This window comes from Ranitomeya imitator, chromosome 2 (assembly GCF_032444005.1).
Source record: "Ranitomeya imitator isolate aRanImi1 chromosome 2, aRanImi1.pri, whole genome shotgun sequence".
Lineage (NCBI taxonomy): Eukaryota > Metazoa > Chordata > Amphibia > Anura > Dendrobatidae > Ranitomeya > Ranitomeya imitator.
Window position 1 is genome coordinate 321,052,955 of NC_091283.1, and position 24,153 is coordinate 321,077,107.

At 45.2% G+C, this 24,153-nt stretch overlaps 2 protein-coding genes and 1 long non-coding RNA gene across 3 annotated transcripts in view; 1 reads left to right on the forward strand and 2 right to left on the reverse strand.

Moving 5' to 3' along the window:
* LOC138663469 (oocyte zinc finger protein XlCOF22-like) overlaps positions 1–5,360 on the reverse strand; it is a 61,263-nt gene extending 55,903 nt beyond the window's left edge. The window contains exon 1 of the mRNA XM_069749689.1: positions 5,307–5,360. Coding sequence (XP_069605790.1) covers positions 5,307–5,333 — 27 coding nt within the window. The 5' untranslated portion in view covers positions 5,334–5,360. The remainder of the gene's footprint in view (positions 1–5,306) is intronic.
* The window catches only part of LOC138663494 (uncharacterized), a 289,916-nt gene that overhangs the window by 220,519 nt on the left and 45,244 nt on the right, over positions 1–24,153 (reverse strand). The gene's annotated exons all lie outside the window — the stretch shown is intronic.
* On the forward strand, positions 5,399–8,883 carry LOC138663470 (uncharacterized). Its single transcript, XM_069749690.1, has 3 exons — positions 5,399–6,479; positions 7,017–7,173; positions 7,713–8,883. Exons 1-3 carry the CDS (start codon positions 6,299–6,301, stop codon positions 8,017–8,019), a joined length of 645 nt encoding a protein of 214 aa, XP_069605791.1. The 5' UTR covers positions 5,399–6,298; the 3' UTR covers positions 8,020–8,883.

A 24,153-nucleotide genomic window follows, 5' to 3' on the forward strand; every position in this document is an offset into this window, starting at 1 on the left:
AGAACCGTCACCTCTTCTTCATACCACACCACCCACTGGCTTTTTGGGGTGGGGTCCTCGCCTCCTGTGCTTGTCCTTCAGAGATACGGGAGTAGGTGATCTGGCTAGCACCCACCAGTAAATCAATTAAGGCCTCTTTAGTCAGTTCCTGGTAGTTCAGGCCCAGGTCTCTGGCTCTCTCCTGTAAACTGGATGCAGTCCAATTTCGGTACTCCATCTGTGTGTGGTTCTCCATTTGGTTACGCTCTGTCCCACCGCTGCCACCAGTTGTCACAGGGTCCTTCTCCGATATCACACAATCAACAGAGCAAGAGAAGAGTAAACAATCCCAAGTCCTTTATTTAGGTAGAAATATGAAAGGTCCATATACAATCCACCACACAAAGGATAAGATAGTCCAGAACCTGAATGCAGTTCAGTAACATGATAAAAGCCCTGGGAAATGAGAGTCCAACAACCCAGCAGACAGAGGATAACATAGTCCATGTACTCTTCTTTCTCTCTGAGGTGCTGTGTTCACATCATAGTTCCACACCAGTGATGTGTCGTTCGCGAACGATCTGACACAAAGAGCCAGCTCCCTGCTGTGAACCATGGGAGCCGAAACGCAAGTGAGAGCCACTAAAATCCCTGAATGTCTCTCACTGGGCGTAAAATCCTGGACTTCAGCAGGCGTAACCCCGCCCACCTGAGCAAAACTCCACCCACTCATCAATTTAATTGGTTCCTAGCAAGTGGGCGGAATTTCTGCGGTAGGTGGGCGTAGTTTCGGGTGCCTGAACACACATTCAATGGGGATCTATTTAGGATCCAAAAAGAGCCGTTTTGTGAGACGAAAGAGCAAGCTCTTTTTGGTGAGCGGAGCCATGAGAGCTGGATCACCAAAAAGAGCCGGACAGCTCATGTGACCGCGACATCATCGAAGGTCCTTCACGCACTGCATTCCTTAGAAACGGAGGGAGACGCTAGCAGCGCTGTGAGCCAGGGGCCGTCCGAGGGTGAGTATATCCATGTTTTTAATTTTTATTCTTTATTTTTTACATGAATATGGATCCCAGGGCCTGAAGGAGAGCCTCCTCTCCTCCAGACCCTGGGAACCACACGCCGACATGCAGGATCGCTCCCTGCACACGCCGTACCCAGCGTATAAGATGACCCCCGACTTTTGGGACAATTTTTAGGGGTCAAAAAGTCGTCTTATACGCCGGAAAATAAGGTAATTATCACGTGTTTAAGATTGACTTCAGTTATCTATTGAGCCCTGAGGGTATGTGCACACGTCAGGATTTCTTGGAGAAATTTTCCTGACAAATACCGGACATTTCTGCCAGAAATCCGCATGCGTTTTTACCGCGATTTCGACGCGTTTTTATGCGTTTTTTATGCATTTTTTCCCAAATGCATAGAATTGCGGGGAAAAACGCAGAAAATCCGCAAAAATAATGAACATGCTCATTTTTTTACCGCGATGCGTTTTTTTCGCGGAAAAAAACGCATCCATGTGCACAAAACATGCACAATGCATTCTAAATGATAGAATGCATAATGTATGCGTTTTTAATGAGTTTTTATAGCGTTTTTAGCGCGAAAAAACACGAAAAAAACGCGAAAAAACCTGAACGTGTGCACATGGCCTTAGACACAATACCATGCACAAGTTTATTTGAAAAACAAAACAATTAAATCTTTGTGACACTTAAATCCAATTTGCATAATAATTTGGAACACAGTGTATATCCACACACTATTTGCTCTCATGTCTCACCTCCCTGATATTTTTAAAGTTCCTCTTCTCATTCACAGGTCAGAGGTTGGGGGGGGAGGTTGCGGAGTTGGGGAGGGAAAGAAGTCACAGGGGCTCATTTTTTCAACAAGCTAGTTCAATATGTCATTAGCATATTGGCAAACAACATGATTCACTGACCCTTTGGAAAGATAACAGTGCAGTACTGTGGGGGGGATATCAGATGGCAACAACAGCCATTCATCAATTAGCAAATAACAACTCATCCTACAAGAGAACACCATGAAAATAAGGAAAATATGGATGCAAACAAAATGATACCCACATACCATAACCCACCATCACAATACACTCCTGCCTATCCAGCTGTCAGAACCAAGAATGCACCAAGAATGAGGCAAAGTGAGCATTTCTTAATTAGCTGTGAGGTAGTCACTGGGGTAGATGATACCATATTATGCATGTAGTGGATGTTAGGGTTGTCAGATTGCACTAAATTCAATAAAGTGCAATCACAACCGAGGGTCCACTGTGCAGAGATGTAAAACTGCAGCTAATGTGAACAATGGCAGAACACACAGTGAGCGATTGCTAGCTCGCACTGAGTAAGGGTATGTGCACACGTTGAGGATTTTGCTGCGGATCCACAGCAGATTGGTAGCTGCGGATTCGCAGCAGTTTTCCATGCGTTTACAGTACCATGTAAACCAAAATCCGCAGTGCTGCAGAAAAAAACGCGCGGAAACGTAGCGTTGTTTATTCCGCAGCATGTCAATTCTTTGTGCAGATTCCGCAGCGGTTTTCAGCTGCTCCATAATAGGAATCCGCAGGTGTAAAACTGCAGGTGGAATTCGCACAAAATCCGCAAAAAAAATTGCTGTAAATCCGCAGTAATTTCGCAGGAAATCCGCAATGCGGTTTACCTGTAAATTTACCAAAATCAGTCAGGAAAAATCCGCAGAGTAATCCGCAGCGTGTGCACATACCCTTACACGTCACTCAGTTAACAGCACACAAAGCTGTGTCACTCGCAAACAGAAACAGAATAGATGCTCTGCTATAGAGCTGTGTCACTCGCACACAGTAACGAAGTAGATACTGTGAAATAGAGCTGTATCACTTGCACACAGTAATAAAGCAGATTTGATGCTAGATGCGATCCCTGTTAAGCTCACAGGGGATCGAAGCCCACTAACGGGATAAGTAGCAAACAGTGGTCACACAGTCATCAACAGCACTCAACCAACTCCTCTCTGTAGGTACTGGAATTCTAGTGGCTAGACGCAGGCCCTGAATCCAGACAAACTCCTTTCCGGAGGTGCCGGAATTCTAGCGGCTTACCGCCAACCCTGAGCACATACTGACAAGGACCATACTGTTGCAATGTCTCATTCACACGTAGAAAGAGGTTGATACTAGCCTTTTATACGTAAAGCTCACGTCCAGTCAGACAGGACCTTGCCCGTGGACCAATCCGGGGCTGCCACATCACCAGAGCAGCTGACGACCAAACATCATGAGCATGCTCAGTAGGGTGATTTCTGGACTTAGTCTCCTGAGCGATTGCTCGTTGCTGCCTACCGCTGGTTGCCATAGGCTTGGCTGAAAAGCCAGTTGTAACCAAACGAATAGCACCAGCCTGAGCAAGATGCTGGGACTGACGTCTATGCTCAGCAGCATCCGCAATGGCCAAAGGCTTGGGATCTAGCCCGTACAGCTGGAGAATCCCAGCGCCTAACAGGGGGCAGCACTGTGACATCATTAGAAAGTGGAAGGAAGGCAGTACTGTAGGGACATTAAGCTGGATGTGAGAGGGATGCCAGTCCTGTGGAAACATTATCTTGTATGTATGGAAACAAAATACTGTGTGTGGTACTGTGGGAACATTATACTGGTTGGAGAGAATGGTGTAACTGTGAGAAGATTATACTGTGTGAGGTGGGATGGTGGTACTATGGGAAAATTATACTGTGTGTGGGGGTAAGGCGGTAGTGTGGAAATATCTTTTGTATGAGAGATGCCAGTACTGTGGAAATATTTTACTGTGTGAGGGGTATCATATTTACCTCCCTGTTATCCCTGTGCCCCCCCCTGCTATGTATCCCCTGTGATATTTGAGCCCCCATGTGATCAGTTTCCCCTCCAGCTCTGTGCCCCTCGGTGATCTATGAGCCCTTACCCCAGTGATCTATGTGCCTCCCCAGCGATGCCTGTCCCTCCAGCGCTGTATATCCCCCTTCCCCCAGTGCTGTATATCCCCCCATGGCTGTATGTGCCCCCAAGTGATGTGTATATTCCCCAATGCTGCATTTACCCCAAAAGTGCTGTATATCACCCTGAGTACTGTATATCCCCCACCTGTGATACATATAGCCCCCAGTGATGTAGGTGACCCCACCAGTGACGTAGATCCACCCCAGGGACATGTGTACCCCCAGTACTGTCTGTGCTTCGTAGTGATGTATATAGCCCCTCAGTGATGTCTATTCCCCCCAGCCACCCCTTTGATGAATATGTCCCAGCATCTCCTGTGATGTCTATGCCTCCCAGCTCTTACTGTAATTTACATGACCCGAGTCTCCTGTGATGCATATATAGCAGTCTCAATGTTTCCTATGTTATGTATGTACAGCCACCCCAGCTTCTCCTATGTGATGCACAGTATATACAGCAGTCCCAGTGTCTGCTGCGAGATGTATATACAGCAGTCCCTGCATCTATGTGATGTATATACAGCTGTCCCTGTGTCTCCTATGTGGTGTAGATACAGCTGTCTCAGCATCTCCTACGTGGTGTATATACAGCTGTCTCAGCATCTCCTATGTGATGTACATACAGTAGTCCCAGCATCTCCTATGTGATGTATATGATTTAGAAAACTTATTATGACAAAAAGTTGACTGCTCTCCTGGCCGACACAAACCTGGAAAAGCAGCTGTGAGAAGCAACATGATCAGTATCACCTAACATAACAGCTGCACCAAAGAGAAGCAGCTCCAGACGTCACATTAAGGGTGAGTTACCGTAATTAATTGTTTGACTAAATATACTGGGGTAATTTTCAAGGTGATCATTTTTGTGTGGCCCCCGAATGATGGTAGAAATTTCCAAATAGTCCCCGGATGGGAAAAGGTTCCCCACCCTGGTCTAGATGATACACCTGGTCAGCTGACCTTGATGACGCAGGTTACTGATATTATAAAGGCCAGAGCCCCAAAGGCAGAACAGATTTGGCGCCAACAAAGGAAAGGGGTGCGGGGAAGAATCTGAGGTACCAGCTCATGGTAAAGTGCCCCAGGCAGCTGGGTGTGGGGCAGAACCCTGCTTCCAGGGGCATAATGGGGGCATTACACTGTGTGGGGGCCAAGAAAGGGGCCCTGCACTAGGAGAACAACCCGTTCCCTCACTTCCTGTCCTCCATAGTTGGGCCGTGTGTATCTATTACAGGAAACAGAACAAAAACGTTATGAGTCTTATAAAGTGGCAACAAAAACACCAAAAGAGTCTTAGTGCATAAGGGGTTAATGTCCCCCACGCTCAGTAATGGGGACTCTCCACATACCTCCACCTGCAGAGCCGCACTCCACATATATGGCTGCTCTGTGCGCACAGGACCTGTGATGAGGTCACAGGAGGGGAGGAGTCAGGGGTCACATGATCAGGGGCCTCAGTGAATGATATACGCAGTGAAGACCCTACATGGAGACTTCTCCTCAGTCAGTGACGTTCCCGCCATTATTTCCCCTCACTACTGGCACAATTACCCCGCGCCGCCTTTTCTGCACAGTGTTATGTGTGGAATGTAACGTGTGATTTCTCTGGAGACAAATAGACCCCACACATGAGGGAATTATCACCAGTTACCGGACGTCTACTATATGGCGACATATGATTGTGCTATCGACTCCACACCAGGAGCTAAAATGCCGAAATCTCACTTATTTAACCCCTTCCAGTATCCGGCTAAGGGTAATATACGGCCATGCACCTCTCCAGTCACCGTGATGTTTTTTTGTTAAAAGGATGGAGGGCTGCGTCCATGCTTGGATTTTAGAGAGATTGATAAAATCACAGCTCACCTTCCCTATCCTTTACCCCTTACACCTGACCTGTTTAGCCAATTACCTGGAGATAAATGGTTTTACAGACTTAGGCCGGCTTCACACTCGCGAGTTTTACGGACGTAAGAGAGGTGCAGAAAATACGGACTGCACACGGTACAATGCATCTCTATGGCCAAGCTTCTATCTGCCGTATTTTATGGTTCCGTATTATACGGTCTTCTACGGCCGTAGAAAATCGCAGCATGCTGCGTTTGTCACCGTATTGCGCAAAAAAATCGCCAATGAAAGTCTATGGGGGCGAGAAATATACGGATTACACACGGACCAACAGTGTGACTTACGTTAAATACGCCAGACATCTCCAGACATCGCCAGGTGCAAGGAATTGAGCCAAGCCCTCAATCATGAAACTCAGACATGCTAATTAGCTCAAAAAGCCACACAGACATCCCGGAAGTCTGGTGCTCGCCTCCACAGAGTTCCAAGCAGCATGGCAAACATCATCAATGTTGATATGCTCCTCATCCTGGTCCAAGAAAGGCCTGAAATATGGGACCAGAGGGATCCCAACTACTCCAACCGGGCCAGGAAAGAGGCAGCTTGGAGGGCCATCTGTGGGCTACTATTCCCTGATTATGCCCAACGGCCACGTGCGGAGCAGACAAGTCTATGTAAGTACACTCATGTATTCACAAGATTTAACTTTAAAAGATGCTTTCCCTACATGATTACTTGAGCAATCATTTTTATCTTTATATGTCATTTATGGCCTTATTTGTCATTTTCTAAAGCTGAGGAACATGCCAAAGTGTTTCTGGACATAGTTCATGTTGATCTTGCCCTGCTAAATATTTTCTTGGCCTCATACCCCGTCCAGAGGGTTGTTGTCCCTTGTCTTATTTTTAGATATTTTTGAGCATTATTCTCATTATAGCACAAGTCATTTTCCTTTCCTATCCTAGCATATCTTACCTAATGTATGTTTGCAAGAACAGGGTTCTCTCCCCTCTCTACCAGTCTGATACTGTCAAGTTCTTAACTGTGGGCGATATATAGACCTCTGCATGTAACCCCTTTATCATCTGACTCACCATGGAAATTATTGTGCTATAGCCACTTTTTGCTTTAACAATACAAATATGTCTGACAACTGGACTAAGCTATGTTCAGAATGATATAGAACATTATTTGTGCCCTTGTAATTGCAGTGGATGATGTTATGACAAGATGGCGCAGCATCCGGGACCAATACCGGCGGGAAAGACAGCAGCGGGCTAGGAGTGGGTCAGCAGCCCCACTGAAGAAGAGGAAGTATATATATTACGACCGTCTTTCCTTTTTGGATGCCAGTATGGATCTTAGGCAGTAAGTACAAACCACTCTAGACATTTGTAATGTAACTAAATTTTTATTTTTTTTGTGGATTAGGGTTATGACATTGCAAGTTCCATGTAAGGATGTGTCAATATAGTGCCAACAATAATGTAAACAAGCATAAATTCCAAAAGTGTCCTGGAGGAGAGAGGACCCTGGCCGCCAAGCATCCCAAGATTCAACAAGGGATGGGTGAGAATGTAGTATGCGAGTTTAGAGATGTTCAGGCAGTGTTTTGTGGTATGGGTTGTTACTGCATGGTATCTTATTGTTTGAAGAGGTGGTTGTGCCTGGTTTTTGTGTAGCTTGAAATGGTATGCCACATTATGATGTGTCGTGATAGTGTTTGTTACATTTGTGAGGCTCTACAAGACAAATCTTGGATATTCTTGTGTGAATATGAGATAATAGGGGAGTAGAGAAGGAGATGTTGTGTTTTTTTTTTTTTTTTGTTTTATTTTAATATTGCACACCGATGTCTAATTAAACAATGTCAAAATAAAAATTTTATTTTATTGTTTTCTTTACAGAACACAGTCAAACCTCACAGAGAGGGAAACCGGATCAGAATCAGACCCTATCATTGATCCTGTAAGTGTGGAGGAAGAGGTTGCAGGACCATCTGTGGCTGCATCAGGATCCATCATTGAGGACCCATCAGCAGCATCATCACTGCAGGCAGCAGCAAGTGATGAAGATGCTGCACCATCACCCTCAGCAGCACATGTACCAAGGCCTGTGGAACATGGGCACAGCAGCAGCCGCTACAGGCCCACTGGTGTCATCCCCACAGGCAGCTGGGCCTTTACGGAGATCCCGGCGAAGGAGAGAGCTTGAAGGCAGAAGAAGTGAAGTTGATGCTGGGGTCCTCAACTATTTGGCCAGGGCAGCCACAGATGATGGCGAGGAGGCCTTTGCCCGCAGCCTTGCCCGATACCTTAGACCCCTTCCCCGTGAGGTGAGGCTACGTGTCAGAGGGTGTATGCAAATCCTGATTGATTTAAGCACCCCTCCAAATAACCCCTATGAGGTTTTTGAATACCTGGAGCGAAGGCAGCTTGGCCAAACAAACCTCTTGCGCCTTCAATTCCCTCAACAGGAGCCAAATCAATCAGGATTTGCTGCACCTACTCCACGTATGCCTCCCCTTCAACCCCTCCCATCCCAAAATCTACAAAGGCCATTAGAGTACCAAATGGCAGGCTTCAACCCCCAATCCCAATATGGCCACTTCTCCAGACACAGTGATGTTGGCTGGTCCCAACCTGGGTTTGGACAACATGGCCATTTTGGGTTGGGGTATGATGCAAGGCAATCTGTACCTCAGCATGATCCCCAGAGCAAAATGGCTTTTGGTCAACACACATCTGGCCAATATGGACAAGGCCAGTATTCTGGGCCGCAAGCCACTGCATCCTCACAGGATGAACTGCCATCGGCCCAACAAAGGCCACCAGACCAGGACCCAGAGCTGCCAACATCTCCCCCACCAACTTACAGGGATCTGTAATTTAGTTTTGTTTTTTGTGTTTTGTTTTGGTAGCTGGCTACCATGTTAATGTTGTGTTTTCAAAACATTTCCACTTTGTTGTGGATCCTTGGTATAAAGCAACCCATAAAAAAGGCTTCTCAAAACCATATGGCAAAAATATGGGGTTAACAACCAAAAAAAAAGGGTTGCAAAATTAGTAAAAAGTTTACAAAAAAGACAATTGATGTTTGTAGACTAATCATTTTTGCATCACACACATATTCAGAAAACAGAAACATATGGTAATTAAGGAAAAAAACACACACAGTACGTTTTCAGTGGTTGATAATAATATATTACAAAAACATATCTTTAAAATAACAAAAATCACAACTGAGAAACAGCATAATCTTGCCAGGGAGTAGAACCCTGAGGAGAAACAAAATAATTGGTCAAAACATCCCTAACTTTGATACCAGAAAGGGGACGGCGCGGAGGTGGGCCATGTGGTGTTGGACTACTGACACTACGCAACATGTGTTCATCATTACCATCTGAGAAGCAATCATGTATGCGGGTATAGTTGTGCAAAATTACAGATGCTTTGATTACTTCATTGACTGTAGCCTCACTGAGCTGCATGGCAGTCTGTAGGACACGCCATTTGGCCACCAGAATACCAAAGGTGCACTCCACCAGTCTGCGCGCCCTAGAAAGGCGCAAATTAAATATCCTCCGACGGTGGTCCAGGTTGCGCCGGGGATAAGGCCTCATGACGTGTCTGGTGAGTTGGAAGGCCTCATCTCCAACAAAAAAAAAAGGCAGTGCTTCTGCAGTGGAGCCTGGGAGTTGTTGTGGTGGTGGGAGGTCTAACTGGTTTTCACCTAGCCGCCGACCCATTATAGACGAATTGAAGACCCTAGAGTCTCCAGTTCGTCCATAGGCCCCAATATCTACAATTATAAACCTGTAGTTACTGTCAACTACAGCTAACAGAACTACAGAGAAAAACTGCTTATAGTTGTAGAATTGGGAGCCAGAGTTCGGCGGCTTACGTACCCTAATATGTTTCCCATCCACCGCTCCAATGCAGTTTGGGAAGTCACAATTGACCTTGAACCCACGGGCTATTTGGAGCCAATCAGCCTGTTTGGGCTCAGGCATCACAAGGTCCTTAAGTCTATCCCATATTTGGCGACACGTTAACCGCACAATGCCAGAAATGGTGGAGCGGCCAATCAAAAATTCAAGGTGGAGACCTGCAAAGGACAATCCAGTGGACAGAAATCTGTAAGTGAAACAAACACAATAAATTAGGTTTGTTTCAAGAGTGCACACAAAACATGAATAAGCACAATCATATTTGCATTTGTGGCCTACTAAATTAACACTGAAATGGGAAAAATGGCCTTAAGGGGCTGAAATATAACAGTTACGTCACGTTGTCACATCTGCTTTGGCCTTAATGTACACATATTATGGGTAAAAATTTAAAAAATAAGAAACATTTATAAAAAAGATCATCAACATACAGTATGTGAGGATGGAGAATACATACCGTAACGTGAGGAGAAGACGCTCCTCAGCAGAGATGGCTTTGCGCAGCCTTGTGTCCTGAAATGTTATTCCTGGGCGTAATATCTCCAACAATCTGTCAAAGGTTTGTATAGACATGCGACAGTACAGATAAAACTTGTCTGGATGTTCCCGCAGAGCTGTATATAGCCGATGAAAATGGCCTTTAGTGAGGCGTTTAGTCAGAAGAGGATGCACCCACATTCTTCTGCTCCTCCTTCGCGGATCCACAATCACAGGGTATGGGTGCCCAAACCGACGAGACAATAGCCAGTTAAACAAAACACGCTGCGTTGGGGTGAACTGCAGGTGGTCAGACATGGTCCAAATGTTACAACAACACTCCAACAGTTGCAAAACCACAAAATGACCATATGGGAGTGAGACACATGTTGTAGAGGCCTTAAATAGGGTTGCTGAGGGTAATTTAAATCAATTTCATCCGCAAAAACCGTTATATGTCCATTTTGTCAGGTTGCGTGAAAAATACGCATTACGGTGGGCATACGGATTACATACGCAACATTACATGCGCAAAATACGCGACCACACCTTGCCTACGGAGTTCTTACGGACCACCGTATTTCTAATTTTGGAGCGTATTACGGCCGTAAAATACGGACCGTATTTTTCAACGCTGAGTGTGAGGCCGGCCTTAACGTGAGTGGGGCATATAACCTTATACGTATTCGCCATGGTGACGAATGGAAGACCGCATTCAATACACCTGAGGGGCAGATTGAAAATTTGCTGCTGCCATTCGGATTAACCAGTGCTAACAGGAGACTGTGGTATACCCCTCTGCGACATTCAAGGAGAAGGTGCGCCATTGGCATTGCAACATCGATGACGTGTTCTTTCTATGGCTGGGCACCGAGGCTGAATGTATACGATTTTTGCAGGATCTGAATGCTAACACCTACAACATTCTCCTCTCACACTTTATCTTCACGGCCTCTGTCACTTATTTGGACCTGAAAATCTCTGTAGAGGGCTATTGCCTGGTTACGGACCTCTTCCACAAGTCTACAGCTACCAACTCACTACTTTAATATAGCAGTTTCCATCCTGCTTATACAAAGGTGGGTGTACCAAGCAGCCAATTTTTGCGAGTAAGACGGAATTGCACGCATGACGTTGACTTTATATTACAGGCCCGGGATCTGACAAACCACGTCAAGCAAAGAGGGTACCCCAAACGGGTGATATCATCGGCCTTTCAAAGAGCACACCAGGAGGATCAGGCATCGTTATTGTCTCCCAGACCATGGAACTCGGACAAGGCCACTAGATTTGTCACAGATTACAATACCAGTTGGCATCAGGTAAAGAGCATCATCTCTAGGCATTGGCCTATTCTTAGGACTGATGTCCAGACGGCGGAGGTCACAAGTGACAGACCACTTCTTGCGACAAGACGGGTCCCAAATTTAAGGGACCTTCTAACGAACAGTCATTTTTCCAGGCCTACCGTTAGACTAAACAGGGGTACTGTCCTTAAAGGGTCGTTTCCTTGCAGGGACTGCAATGTATGTCCATTTATGATGCTTACAAGGAACACCTTTCTCAATCCGGTTGACTCGACTAGCCACTATCTAAAACATATCAATTGTGTTATGATCTGGTGGCCTAGGAGCAGCATGAGACGGACTCTGGAGAAGGTGGTCCCTGTACTGACCGCAAACCCTGAACCTAGCAGCACAACTAGAAGTAGCCGTGGGGGTTACCTAACACTCCCTAGACCCCTCGGCACAGCCTAAGATCTAACTACCCCTAAAGACAGAAACAGGAAACCTATCTTGCCTCAGAGAAAATACCCAAAGGATAGATAGCCCCCAACAAATATTGACTGTGAGAGGAGAGGGAAATAAAATACGCAGATATGAAATCAGATTTTAGCATAGGAGGCCATACTAGCTAAAAAGAAAGAATAGAACAGAGTACTATGCGGTCAGTATAAAAACACTAGAAAATATCCACCACAGAAAATACGGATCACCACATCTGACTAAAGACATGGGGGGGTATATCTGCATCTCCAGAGAAATAGCTAGGCTGCAAAAAATCCTTCACAGACTAAGCTGGACAAGACAAAAACATGAAAAAGCACAGAACTATAAGGTCCACTGCAGGTGGACAGCAAAAACGAAGCCTGGACTTATCTTTGTAGAAAAGCACAGCAAACTGGAGAGACCAGCAGGGAAGTGAATCCTTCCAGAACAATGGGCAACTGGCACTGACTAAAGGATCCTGCAAAGCTATATACCCCAGTCAGTTTTGCAATTAGTAGATACACCTGTCCACTCCTGCAGTCCAGGCACAACTGCATTACCCTCTACAACCACCGGAGGGAGCCCAAAAGCTGAATTCACAACACAATTGTAAGACGAGGGACGTGATCTATGTGATAATCTGTCCATGTGGCAAGCCGTATGTCGGACAAACCTCCCCGGAGCTGTAAAAGAGAATCCAGAAACATATGTCTACCATCCATCTGGCAGCCGCAGACCAGCGGAAGGGCAAGCCTCTCACCCCGGTAGCTGCACATTTCTTGGCAGCCCATGGGGGGTCCACCTCTAACATCAGGGTTGTGGGCTTACACAAGGTTCCTTATGGCGGCAGGGGGGGCAATCCACGCAAGCGACTTCTTCAGATAGAATCTAGGTGGATTTTTAACCTTCGGTCTGTAGCACCACAGGGGCTTAATGAAGAACTTCTGTTTACGGGATTTTTAGGTTGAAGTATCAGTTGTAGGCCTTTGTCTGTGAACATGTTTCTTATTCTCTATACAGTCCCCTTTTCTTTGTTCCCTCTTGACTGCTGTCTGCATATTCAATTCACTGTGGGTCATTATTTTCATCTTTATTTTTACTCTTTAAGGGCCGTCTTTTGTCCACCGTGCATCCAGGGGCCATTTGTCCTTCATTGAGTTACATGGCTTTGGATGTCCCATTTGGTAACAGCAGCACTCAAGCATATTTTCCTGGACATCCTTAGGGATCAATCAGGACTTCAGAGGATCGTGGACTCCGTCATGGATTACCTGGGAGCTTGACCATCTTGAAGACCATGAACTTTGTTGCATGCGACTCCAGAATTTGGCATCAAACCAAGTGGGTTGGTCCTGGCTTACTGTGACTCAAGAGTTGTCAACACATATATACCATGTTCTGGATTTCACTATCGTTCCTTCGTTGCATCTACTTTGCCCCTGGTTTGCACTTTGGGTGGCCCCCTGTTCTCCATCACAGGTGCCATTTGGGGTTTGATTTGTTCTCCTGTCTCGCTTTCTCCTGGCGACCCATTTGAGCTACCATGAGTTCTTTACTGCATTATACTCCATCAACCTGAGACATAATAAATCTCCATATGTCTATGGACATCACCATTTATATAGAGAGCTGACAATTTTGGCAATTTATGATTGTCGTCGACACACAGCATTTATATTATGAGTCACACTGCAAAGGTCCATTTTGGGGGGTTTTTCCCTCCCCCTGGGTTACTCTGTTAGGCTGGTTTCACATTTGAGGTTTTTTTTTGCGTTTTTGCGCTAAAAAATGCAAAAAAAACACATGCGTTTTTTTCCCCTATACTTAACATTAAAAACGCATGCGTTTTTTGTATGTGTTTTGACGCGTTTTTGCAACGCATGCGTTTTTTGCATGCGTTTTGACGCGTTTTTGCAACGCATGCGTTTTTTCTCTGCATGCGTTGTATTGCAGAAATGCAACATGTAGTAATTTTAGCGGCTTTTTTTGCGGCAAAAAAACGTATTGATGTCTATGTAAACGCATGCGTTTTTAAGCACATGCGTTTGCATGCGTTTTTATAGAAAAACACAAGAATACACACTGATAAGCCACCCCCAAACCCTAACCCTAGGGATCCTAACCCTAAGGATTAGGGTTAGGATCCCTAGGGTTAGGGTTAGAGTTTGGGTTAGGGTTAGAGTTTGTGTTAGGGTTAGAGTTTGTGTTTTAGGGTTAGGGTTAGAGTTTGTGTTTTAGGGTTAGGGTTAGAGTTTGTGTTTTAGGGTTAGGGATAGAGTTTGAGTTAGGGTTAGAGTTTGTGTTTTAGGGTTAGGGTTAGAGTTTGTGTTAGAGTTTGTTAGAGTTTGTGTTAGGGCTCATCTCCACTTGTGAGGAAAACGGACGAGTGCAATCCGATAAAAAATCGGATTGCACTCGGACCAATGTTAATCAATATGTGACACTCCATTTGCGATTTTTTTCCCAGCCGAAATCGGACTGAGAAAAATCTGTGTCGGCTGAGAAAAAAATCGCAGCATGCTGCGTATTGCTGAGATTCTCGGACGAGACTCGCCAATGCAAGTCAATGGGTGCGAGAAAAAAAACGCACAGCACTCGCACCATGCGAGTGCTGTCCGATTTTTACGCACCCGTGTCCTTAGAAAAGCCGGCAATTCAGCGCAGAATACAGTAAAATCACACTGACAGGTTAGATGAGAGTAGATATATACACATAGAATAGGTATATATACATATATATATGTCAGGGAGACACCTATATATATATTTATATTTAATGCAGCGCGAGATAGCTTTAAAGCTGGTAATTCAATTACCGGCTTTTGCTTTCTCCTTCACAAACCTGACATGATATGAGACCTGGTTTACATACAGTAAACCATCTCATATCACCATTTTTTTTGCATATTTCACACTACTAATGTTAGTGTGTATATGCAAAATTTGGGCGTTCTAGCTATTATATTTAAGGGTTAAATGGCGGAAAAAATTGGCGTGGGCTCCCGCACAATTTTCTCCGCCAGAGTAGTAAAGCCAGTGACTGAGGGCAGATATTAATAGCCTGGAGAGGGTCCATGGTTATTGGCCCCCCCTGGCTAAAAACACCTGCCCCCAGCCACCCCAGAAAAGGCACATCTGGAAGATGCGCCTATTCTGGCACTTGGCCACTCTCTTCCCATTCCCGTGTAGCGGTGGGATATGGGGTAATGAAGGGTTAATGCCACCTTGCAATTGTAAGGTGACATTAAGCCTAATTAATAATGGAGAGGCGTCAATTATGACACTTATCCATTATTAATCCAATTGAAAGAAAGGGTTAAAAAAATACACACACACATTATTAAAAATTATTTTAATGAAATAAAAACAAAGGTTGTTGTAATTTTTTATTTAACGCCCAATCCACTCAGTGAAGACCCTCGTTCTGTGACAAAAAAAAAAATAATAAACCAACAATATACTTACCTTCCACAGATCTGTAAAGTCCAACGATGTAAATCCTTCTGAAGGGGTTAAAACATTTTGCAGCCAGGAGCTTTGCTAATGCAATGCTACTCCTCGCTGCAAAACCCCGGGGAATGAGGCTAAATATAGATCAATGAGCTATATTTAGCTTCATTTGTGGTGAGGCGCCCTCTGCTGGCTGTTCATAGATCGTGGGAACTTTCCTAGAAAGCCTGGGAGCTTTCAAGGAAAGTTCCCACGATCTATGAACAGCCAGCAGAGGGCGCCTCATCGCAAATGAAGCTAAATATAGCTCATTGATCTATATTTAGCCTCATTCCCCGGGGTTTTGCAGCGAGGAGTAGCATTGCATTAGCAAAGCTCCTGGCTGCAAAATGTTTTAACCCCTTCAGAAGGATTTACATCGTTGGACTTTACAGATCTGTGGAAGGTAAGTATATTGTTGGTTTATTATTATTTTTTTTGTCACAGAACGAGGGTCTTCACTGAGTGGATTGGGCGTTAAATAAAAAATTACAACAACCTTTGTTTTTATTTCATTAAAATAATTTTTAATAATGTGTGTGTGTATTTTTTTAACCCTTTCTTTCAATTGGATTAATAATGGATAGGTGTCATAATTGACGCCTCTCCATTATTAATTAGGCTTAATGTCACCTTACAATTGCAAGGTGGCATTAACCCTTCATTACCCCATATCCCACCGCTACACGGGAATGGGAAGAGAGTGGCCAAGTGCCAGAATAGGCGCATCTTCCAGATGTGCCTTTTCTGGGGTGGCTGGGGGCAGGTGTTTTTAGCCAGGGGGGGGCCAATAACCATGGACCCTCTCCAGGCTATTAATATCTGCCCTCAGTCACTGGCTTTACTACTCTGGCGGAGAAAATTGTGCGGGAGCCCACGCCAATTTTTTCCGCCATTTAACCCTTAAATATAATAGCTAGAACGCCCAAATTTTGCATATACACTACTAACATTAGTAGTGTGGAATATGCAAAAAAAATGGTGATATGAGATGGTTTACTGTATGTAAACCAGGTCTCATATCATGTCGGGTTTGTGAAGGAGAAAGCAAAAGCCGGTAATTGAATTACCAGCTTTAAAGCTATCTAGCGCTGCATTAAATATAAATATATATATATAGGTGTCTCCCTGACATATATATATGTATATATACCTATTCTATGTGTATATATCTACTCTAATCTAACCTGTCACTGTGATTTTACTGTACTCTGCGCTGAATTACCGGCTTTTCAAAGGAGACCCGTGCGTAAAAATCGGACAGCAATACGGATGTCATACGGATGTTGCGATAAAAAAATCGCATGGCACTCGCAGACGTTACATCAGTTTTTTCGGTCCGTAAATCGGACCGTTTTTTTCTCACACAAGTGGAGATGAGCCCTTAGGGTTAGAGTTTGTGTTAGGGTTAGAGTTTGGGTTAGGGTTAGAGTTTGTGTTTTAGGGTTAGAGTTTGTGTTAGAGTTTGTGTTAGGGTTAGAGTTTGGGTTAGGGTTAGAGTTTGTGTTTTAGAGTTAGGGTTAGAGTTTGTGTTAGAGTTTGTGTTGGAGTTTGTGTTAGGGTTAGAGTTTGGGTTAGGGTTAGAGTTTGTGTTAGAGTTTGTGTTAGAGTTTGTGTTAGGGTTAGAGTTTGTGTTAGAGTTTGTGTTAGAGTTTGTGTTAGAGTTTGTGTTAGAGTTTGTGTTAGGGTTAGAGTTTGTGTTTTAGGGTTAGGGTTAGGATCCCTAGGGTTACTAGGGATCCTAACCCTAGGTATTTCTGTTTATAGTGGGTTTTCTAGTTGATTTTGATGATTGGCAGCTGTCACACACTTCTCATCATGCGTTTCAAAAACGCAAACGCAGGAAAAAACGCTTGTAAACGCTTCAAAACGCCGCGTTTGCGTTAAAACATGCAAAAACGCATGCGCCTAAAAAACGCAACGTTTAAACGCGTTTTTGCACAAAATGCGTTTGCGTTTAAAACGCTGCAGATCAAAACGCAAGTGTGAAACCAGCCTTAGACTCACTTTTTTGACAACATAGTATCCCTACTGTGTCATATTTATCTGTCCTCGCACCCACATATTATATGGCTTCCACAGCCCACTGGCATTCGTGCCGTGTGGTTAGATAATATCTCCTGCATTCTCACTATGGCGCTCATTATTTGATGTTTGCCCGACCGGCGCCTGCGCGGTTTGCTTTCCCCAGGGTTGCCGTTGCGCATGTGCATGGACACCATGTGTTATGATAAGGTAATTCAGTACCACAATGGACATAGAGGTCAGAGCACATACAGTGACCTGACAGTAACCCAAAAACATAGAATGAGCTCTGAGACGTGGGAACTCTGCTGACCGCAATCCCTAATCCTCTCCAACCACACTAGAGGCAGCCGTGGATTGCGCCTAACGCTCCCTATGCAACTCGGCACAGCCTGAGAAACTAGCTAGCCTGAAGATAGAAAATAAGCCTACCTTGCCTCAGAGAAATACCCCAAAGGAAAAGGCAGCCCCCACATATAATGACTGTGAGTTAAGATGAAAAGACAAACGTAGAGATGAAATAGATTTAGCAAAGTGAGGCCCAACTTTCTGAACAGAGCGAGGATAGGAAAGGTAACTTTGCGGTCAACACAAAACCCTACAAAAACCACGCAAAGGGGGCAAAAAGACCCTCCGTACCGAACTAACGGCACGGAGGTACACCCTCTGCGTCCCAGAGCTTCCAGCAAGCAGGAAAAAACAATAGACAAGCTGGACAGAAAAAAACAGCAAACAAAATAGCAAAGCGGAACTTAGCTATGCAGAGCAGCAGGCCACAGGAACGATCCAGGAGGAAACAGGTCCAATACTAGAACATTGACTGGAGGCCAGGATCAAAGCACCAGGTGGAGTTAAATAGAGCAGCACCTAACGACTTCACCACATCACCTGAGGAAGGAACCTCAGAAGCCGCAGTACCACTTTCCTCCACCAACGGAAGCTCACAGAGAGAATCAGGCGAAGTACCACTTGTGACCACAGGAGGGAGCTCTGCCACAGAATTCACAACAGTACTCCCCCCTTGAGGAGGGGTCACCGAACCCTCACCAGAGCCCCCAGGATGACCAGGATGAGCCATATGAAAGGCACGAACAAGATCGGGAGCATGGACATCAGAGGCAAAGACCCAGGAATTATCTTCCTGAGCATAACCCTTCCACTTAACCAGATACTGGAGTTTCCGTCTTGAAACACGAGAATCCAAAATCTTCTCCACAATATACTCCAACTCCCCCTCCACCAAAACCGGGGCAGGAGGGTCAACAGATGGAACCATAGGTGCCACGTATCTCCGCAACAATGACCTATGGAATACGTTATGTATGGAAAAAGAATCTGGGAGGGTCAGACGAAAAGACACAGGATTAAGAACCTCAGAAATCCTATACGGACCAATGAAACGAGGTTTAAACTTAGGAGAGGAAACCTTCATAGGAATATGACGAGAAGATAACCAAACCAAATCCCCAACACGAAGTCGGGGACCCACACAGCGTCTGCGATTAGCGAAACGTTGAGCCTTCTCCTGGGACAAGGTCAAATTGTCCACTACCTGAGTCCAAATCTGCTGCAACCTGTCCACCACAGTATCCACACCAGGACAGTCCGAAGACTCAACCTGCCCTGAAGAGAAACGAGGATGGAACCCAGAGTTGCAGAAAAACGGCGAAACCAAGGTAGCCGAGCTGGCCCGATTATTAAGGGCGAACTCAGCCAAAGGCAAAAAGGACACCCAGTCATCCTGATCAGCAGAAACAAAGCATCTCAGATATGTTTCCAAGGTCTGATTGGTTCGTTCGGTCTGGCCATTAGTCTGAGGATGGAAAGCCGAGGAAAAAGACAAGTCAATGCCCATCCTACCACAAAAGGCTCGCCAAAACCTCGAAACAAACTGGGAACCTCTGTCAGAAACGATATTCTCTGGAATGCCATGTAAACGAACCACATGCTGGAAGAACAATGGCACCAAATCAGAGGAGGAAGGTAATTTAGACAAGGGTACCAAATGGACCATCTTAGAGAAGCGATCACAGACCACCCAAATGACTGACATCTTTTGAGAGACGGGAAGATCAGAAATAAAATCCATAGAGATATGTGTCCAAGGCCTCTTCGGGAGCGGCAAGGGCAAAAGCAACCCACTGGCACGAGAACAGCAGGGCTTAGCCCGAGCACAAATCCCACAGGACTGCACAAAAGTATGCACATCCCGCGACAGAGATGGCCACCAAAAGGATCTAGCCACTAACTCTCTGGTACCAAAGATTCCAGGATGACCAGCCAAAACCGAACAATGAACCTCAGAGATAACTTTATTCGTCCACCTATCAGGGACAAACAGTTTCTCTGCTGGGCAACGATCAGGTTTATTAGCCTGAAATTTTTGCAGCACCCGCCGCAAATCAGGGGAGATGGCAGACACAATTACTCCCTCTTTGAGGATACCCGCCGGCTCAGATAAACCCGGAGAGTCGGGCACAAAACTCCTAGACAGAGCATCCGCCTTCACATTTTTAGAGCCCGGAAGGTACGAAATCACAAAGTCAAAACGGGCAAAAAACAACGACCAACGAGCCTGTCTAGGATTCAACCGCTTGGCGGACTCGAGATAAGTCAAGTTCTTATGATCAGTCAAGACCACCACGCGATGCTTAGCTCCTTCAAGCCAATGACGCCACTCCTCGAATGCCCACTTCATGGCCAGCAACTCTCGATTGCCCACATCATAATTTCGCTTAGCAGGCGAAAACTTCCTGGAAAAGAAGGCGCATGGTTTCATCACCGAGCAATCAGAACTTCTCTGCGACAAAACAGCCCCTGCTCCAATCTCAGAAGCATCAACCTCGACCTGGAACGGAAGCGAAACATCTGGTTGACACAACACAGGGGCAGAAGAAAAACGATGCTTCAACTCTTGAAAAGCTTCCACAGCAGCAGAAGACCAATTGACCACATCAGCACCCTTCTTGGTCAAATCGGTCAATGGTTTAGCAATACTAGAAAAATTGCAGATGAAGCGACGATAAAAATTAGCAAAGCCCAGGAACTTTTGCAGACTTTTCAGAGATGTCGGCTGAGTCCAATCATGGATGGCTTGGACCTTAACAGGGTCCATCTCGATAGTAGAAGGGGAAAAGATGAACCCCAAAAATAAAACCTTCTGAACACCAAAGAGACACTTTGATCCCTTCACAAATAAAGAATTAGCACACAGGACCTGAAACACCGTTCTGACCTGCTTCACATGAGACTCCCAATCATCCGAGAAGATCAAAATGTCATCCAAGTACACAATCAGGAATTTATCCAGGTACTCTCGGAAGATGTCATGCATAAAGGACTGAAACACTGATGGAGCATTGGCAAGTCCGAATGGCATTACTAGATACTCAAAATGGCCCTCGGGCGTATTAAATGCAGTTTTCCATTCATTGCCTCGCTTAATACGCACAAGATTATACGCACCACGAAGATCTATCTTGGTGAACCAACTAGCCCCCTTAATCCGAGTAAACAAATCAGATAACAACGGCAAGGGGTACTGAAATTTAACCGTGATCTTATTTAGAAGGCGGTAATCTATACAAGGTCTCAGTGAACCATCCTTCTTGGCCACAAAAAAGAACCCTGCTCCTAATGGCGACGATGACGGGCGAATATGCCCCTTCTCCAAGGACTCCTTCACATAACTCCGCATAGCGGCGTGCTCAGGCACAGATAAATTAAACAGTCGACCTTTTGGGAATTTACTACCAGGAATCAAATCGATAGCACAATCACAATCCCTATGCGGAGGTAGGGTATCGGACTTGGGCTCATCAAATACATCCCGGTAATCAGACAAGAACTCTGGAACCTCAGAAGGGGTGGATGATGAAATAGTCAGAAATGGGACATCACCATGTACCCCCTGACAACCCCAGCTGGACACAGACATGGATTTCCAATCTAATACTGGATTATGGACTTGTAGCCATGGCAACCCCAACACGACCACATCATGCAGATTATGCAACACCAGAAAGCGAATAACCTCCTGATGTGCAGGAGCCATGCACATGGTCAGCTGGGTCTAGTACTGAGGCTTATTCTTGGCCAAAGGCGTAGCATCAATTCCTCTCAATGGAATAGGACACTGCAAGGGCTCCAAGAAAAATCCACAACGCCTAGCATACTCCAAGTCCATCAAATTCAGGGCAGCGCCTGAATCCACAAATGCCATGACAGAATACGATGACAAAGAGCAGATCAAGGTAACGGACAGAAGAAATTTTGACTGTACCGTACCAATGGTGGCAGACCTAGCGAACCGCTTAGTGCGCTTAGGACAATCAGAGATAGCATGAGTGGAATCACCACAGACGTCTGTGTTCTTGCCGTTCAACTCTGGTCAAAGTCCTATCGCACTGCATAGGCTCAGGTTTAAGCTCAGGTAATACCGCCAAATGGTGCACAGATTTACGCTCACGCAAGCGTCGACCGATCTGAATGGCCAAAGACATAGACTCATTCAGACAAGCAGGCATAGGAAATCCCACCATGACATCCTTAAGGACTTCAGAGAGACCTTTTCTGAAAATAGTTGCGAGCGCACTTTCATTCCACTGAGTGAGTACGGACCACTTTCTAAATTTCTGACAATATACCTCTATCTCATCCTGACCCTGACACAGAGCCAGCAAATTCTTCTCTGCCTGATCCACTGAATTAGGCTCATCGTACAGCAATCCGAGCGCCAGGAAAAACGCATCGATATTACTTAATGCAGGATCTCCTGACGCAAGAGAAAATGCCCAGTCCTGAGGGTCGCCACGTAAAAAAGAAATAATGATCCTAACTTGTTGAACTGGGTCACCAGAGGAGCGAGGTTTCAAAGCCAGAAATAGTTTACAATTATTTTTGAAACTCAGAAATTTAGTTCTATCTCCAAAAAACAAATCAGGAATAGGAATTCTCGGTTCTAACATAGAATTCTGAACCACAAAGTCTTGAATATTTTGTACTCTTGCCGTGAGCTGATCCACACATGAAGACAGACCTTTAATGTCCATCGCTACACCTGTGTCCTGAACCACCCAAATGTCTAGGGGAAAAAAAGGCAAAACACAGTGCAGAGAAAAAAAAAATGGTCTCAGAACTTCTTTTTTCCCTCTATTGAGAATCATTAGTACTTTGGGCCTCCAGTACTGTTATGATAAGGTAATTCAGTACCACAATGGACATAGAGGTCAGAGCACATACAGTGACCTGACAGTAACCCAAAAACATAGAACGAGCTCTGAGACGTGGGAACTCTGCTGACCGCAATCCCTAATCCTCTCCAACCACACTAGAGGCAGCCGTGGATTGCGCCTAACGCTCCCTATGCAACTCGGCACAGCCTGAGAAACTAGCTAGCCTGAAGATAGAAAATAAGCCTACCTTGCCTCAGAGAAATACCCCAAAGGAAAAGGCAGCCCCCAAATATAATGACTGTGAGTTAAGATGAAAAGACAAACGTAGAGATGAAATAGATTTAGCAAAGTGAGGCCCGACTTTCTGAACAGAGCGAGGATAGGAAAGGTAACTTTGCGGTCAACACAAAACCCTACAAAAACCACGCAAAGGGGCCAAAAAGACCCTCCGTACCGAACTAACGGCACGGAGGTACACCCTCTGCGTCCCAGAGCTTCCAGCAAGCAGGAAAAAACAATAGACAAGCTGGACAGAAAAAAACAGCAAACAAAATAGCAAAGCGGAACTTAGCTATGCAGAGCAGCAGGCCACAGGAACGATCCAGGAGGAAACAGGTCCAATACTAGAACATTGACTGGAGGCCAGGATCAAAGCACCAGGTGGAGTTAAATAGAGCAGCACCTAACGACTTCACCACATCACCTGAGGAAGGAACCTCAGAAGCCGCAGTACCACTTTCCTCCACCAACGGAAGCTCACAGAGAGAATCAGGCGAAGTACCACTTGTGACCACAGGAGGGAGCTCTGCCACAGAATTCACAACAACCATGACAACGGCAACTCTTCCGGCTATAGCCGCAATTGCTGCGCTCTCCATGGAGGCTGAGATGGGCGTCTGGGACCTTGACTGCACACCGGTTTGTATTTACCTCGTTTACTCTGCTTCTATATTAACTTCAGAAACTACTGACTACCTCACTTCCCCTGACGAAGCTGCTGTTGCAGCGATACGTGTGGGGCTCTTACCTCACCCCTTACCTCGTCTCTTGTCTCCTCTGGGTGCCTTAGTCTGCCGCATTTTCCCGCAACTTGAGCTGCATTTGTCTATCTTCAGTACAAATATTTCTTCCATCTTGCTCTTTTCAGCAGTTTTGTGCGCTTTTCATCACAATTGGCAGTTCACCTTTGTTCCTCATTGGACCAGGTTACTATAGGTATTATGATATACATCTTTTTGGGGTTTATGCTTGTACCTAAGCTTAACACTGTGATATGTACATTGGGACTAAGGTTCTCTAGGTACTGAGCATGCTTAGATAATACTGCTATTAACTATATAGCCATGTTTATCATATAGGGCCTCCATTACGTTTATGCATGACTGCAGCGTATTGTGTGCTACTAGGCACATGAGCTAGAGGCATTTTTGCATTTGTACAACCAACTATACTATTTATATTTATT

What these genes read in the sequence shown, in the direction of transcription:
- LOC138663470 (XM_069749690.1), top strand. Translation starts at nt 6,299, where the DNA reads ATGGCAAACATCATCAATGTTGATATGCTCCTCATCCTGGTCCAAGAA. An exon ending in TGCGGAGCAGACAAGTCTAT is followed by an intron (nt 6,480 to 7,016) that starts GTAAGTACACTC and finishes TTGTAATTGCAG; the next exon opens with TGGATGATGTTATGACAAGA. An exon ending in GCCAGTATGGATCTTAGGCA is followed by an intron (nt 7,174 to 7,712) that starts GTAAGTACAAAC and finishes TTTTCTTTACAG; the next exon opens with AACACAGTCAAACCTCACAG.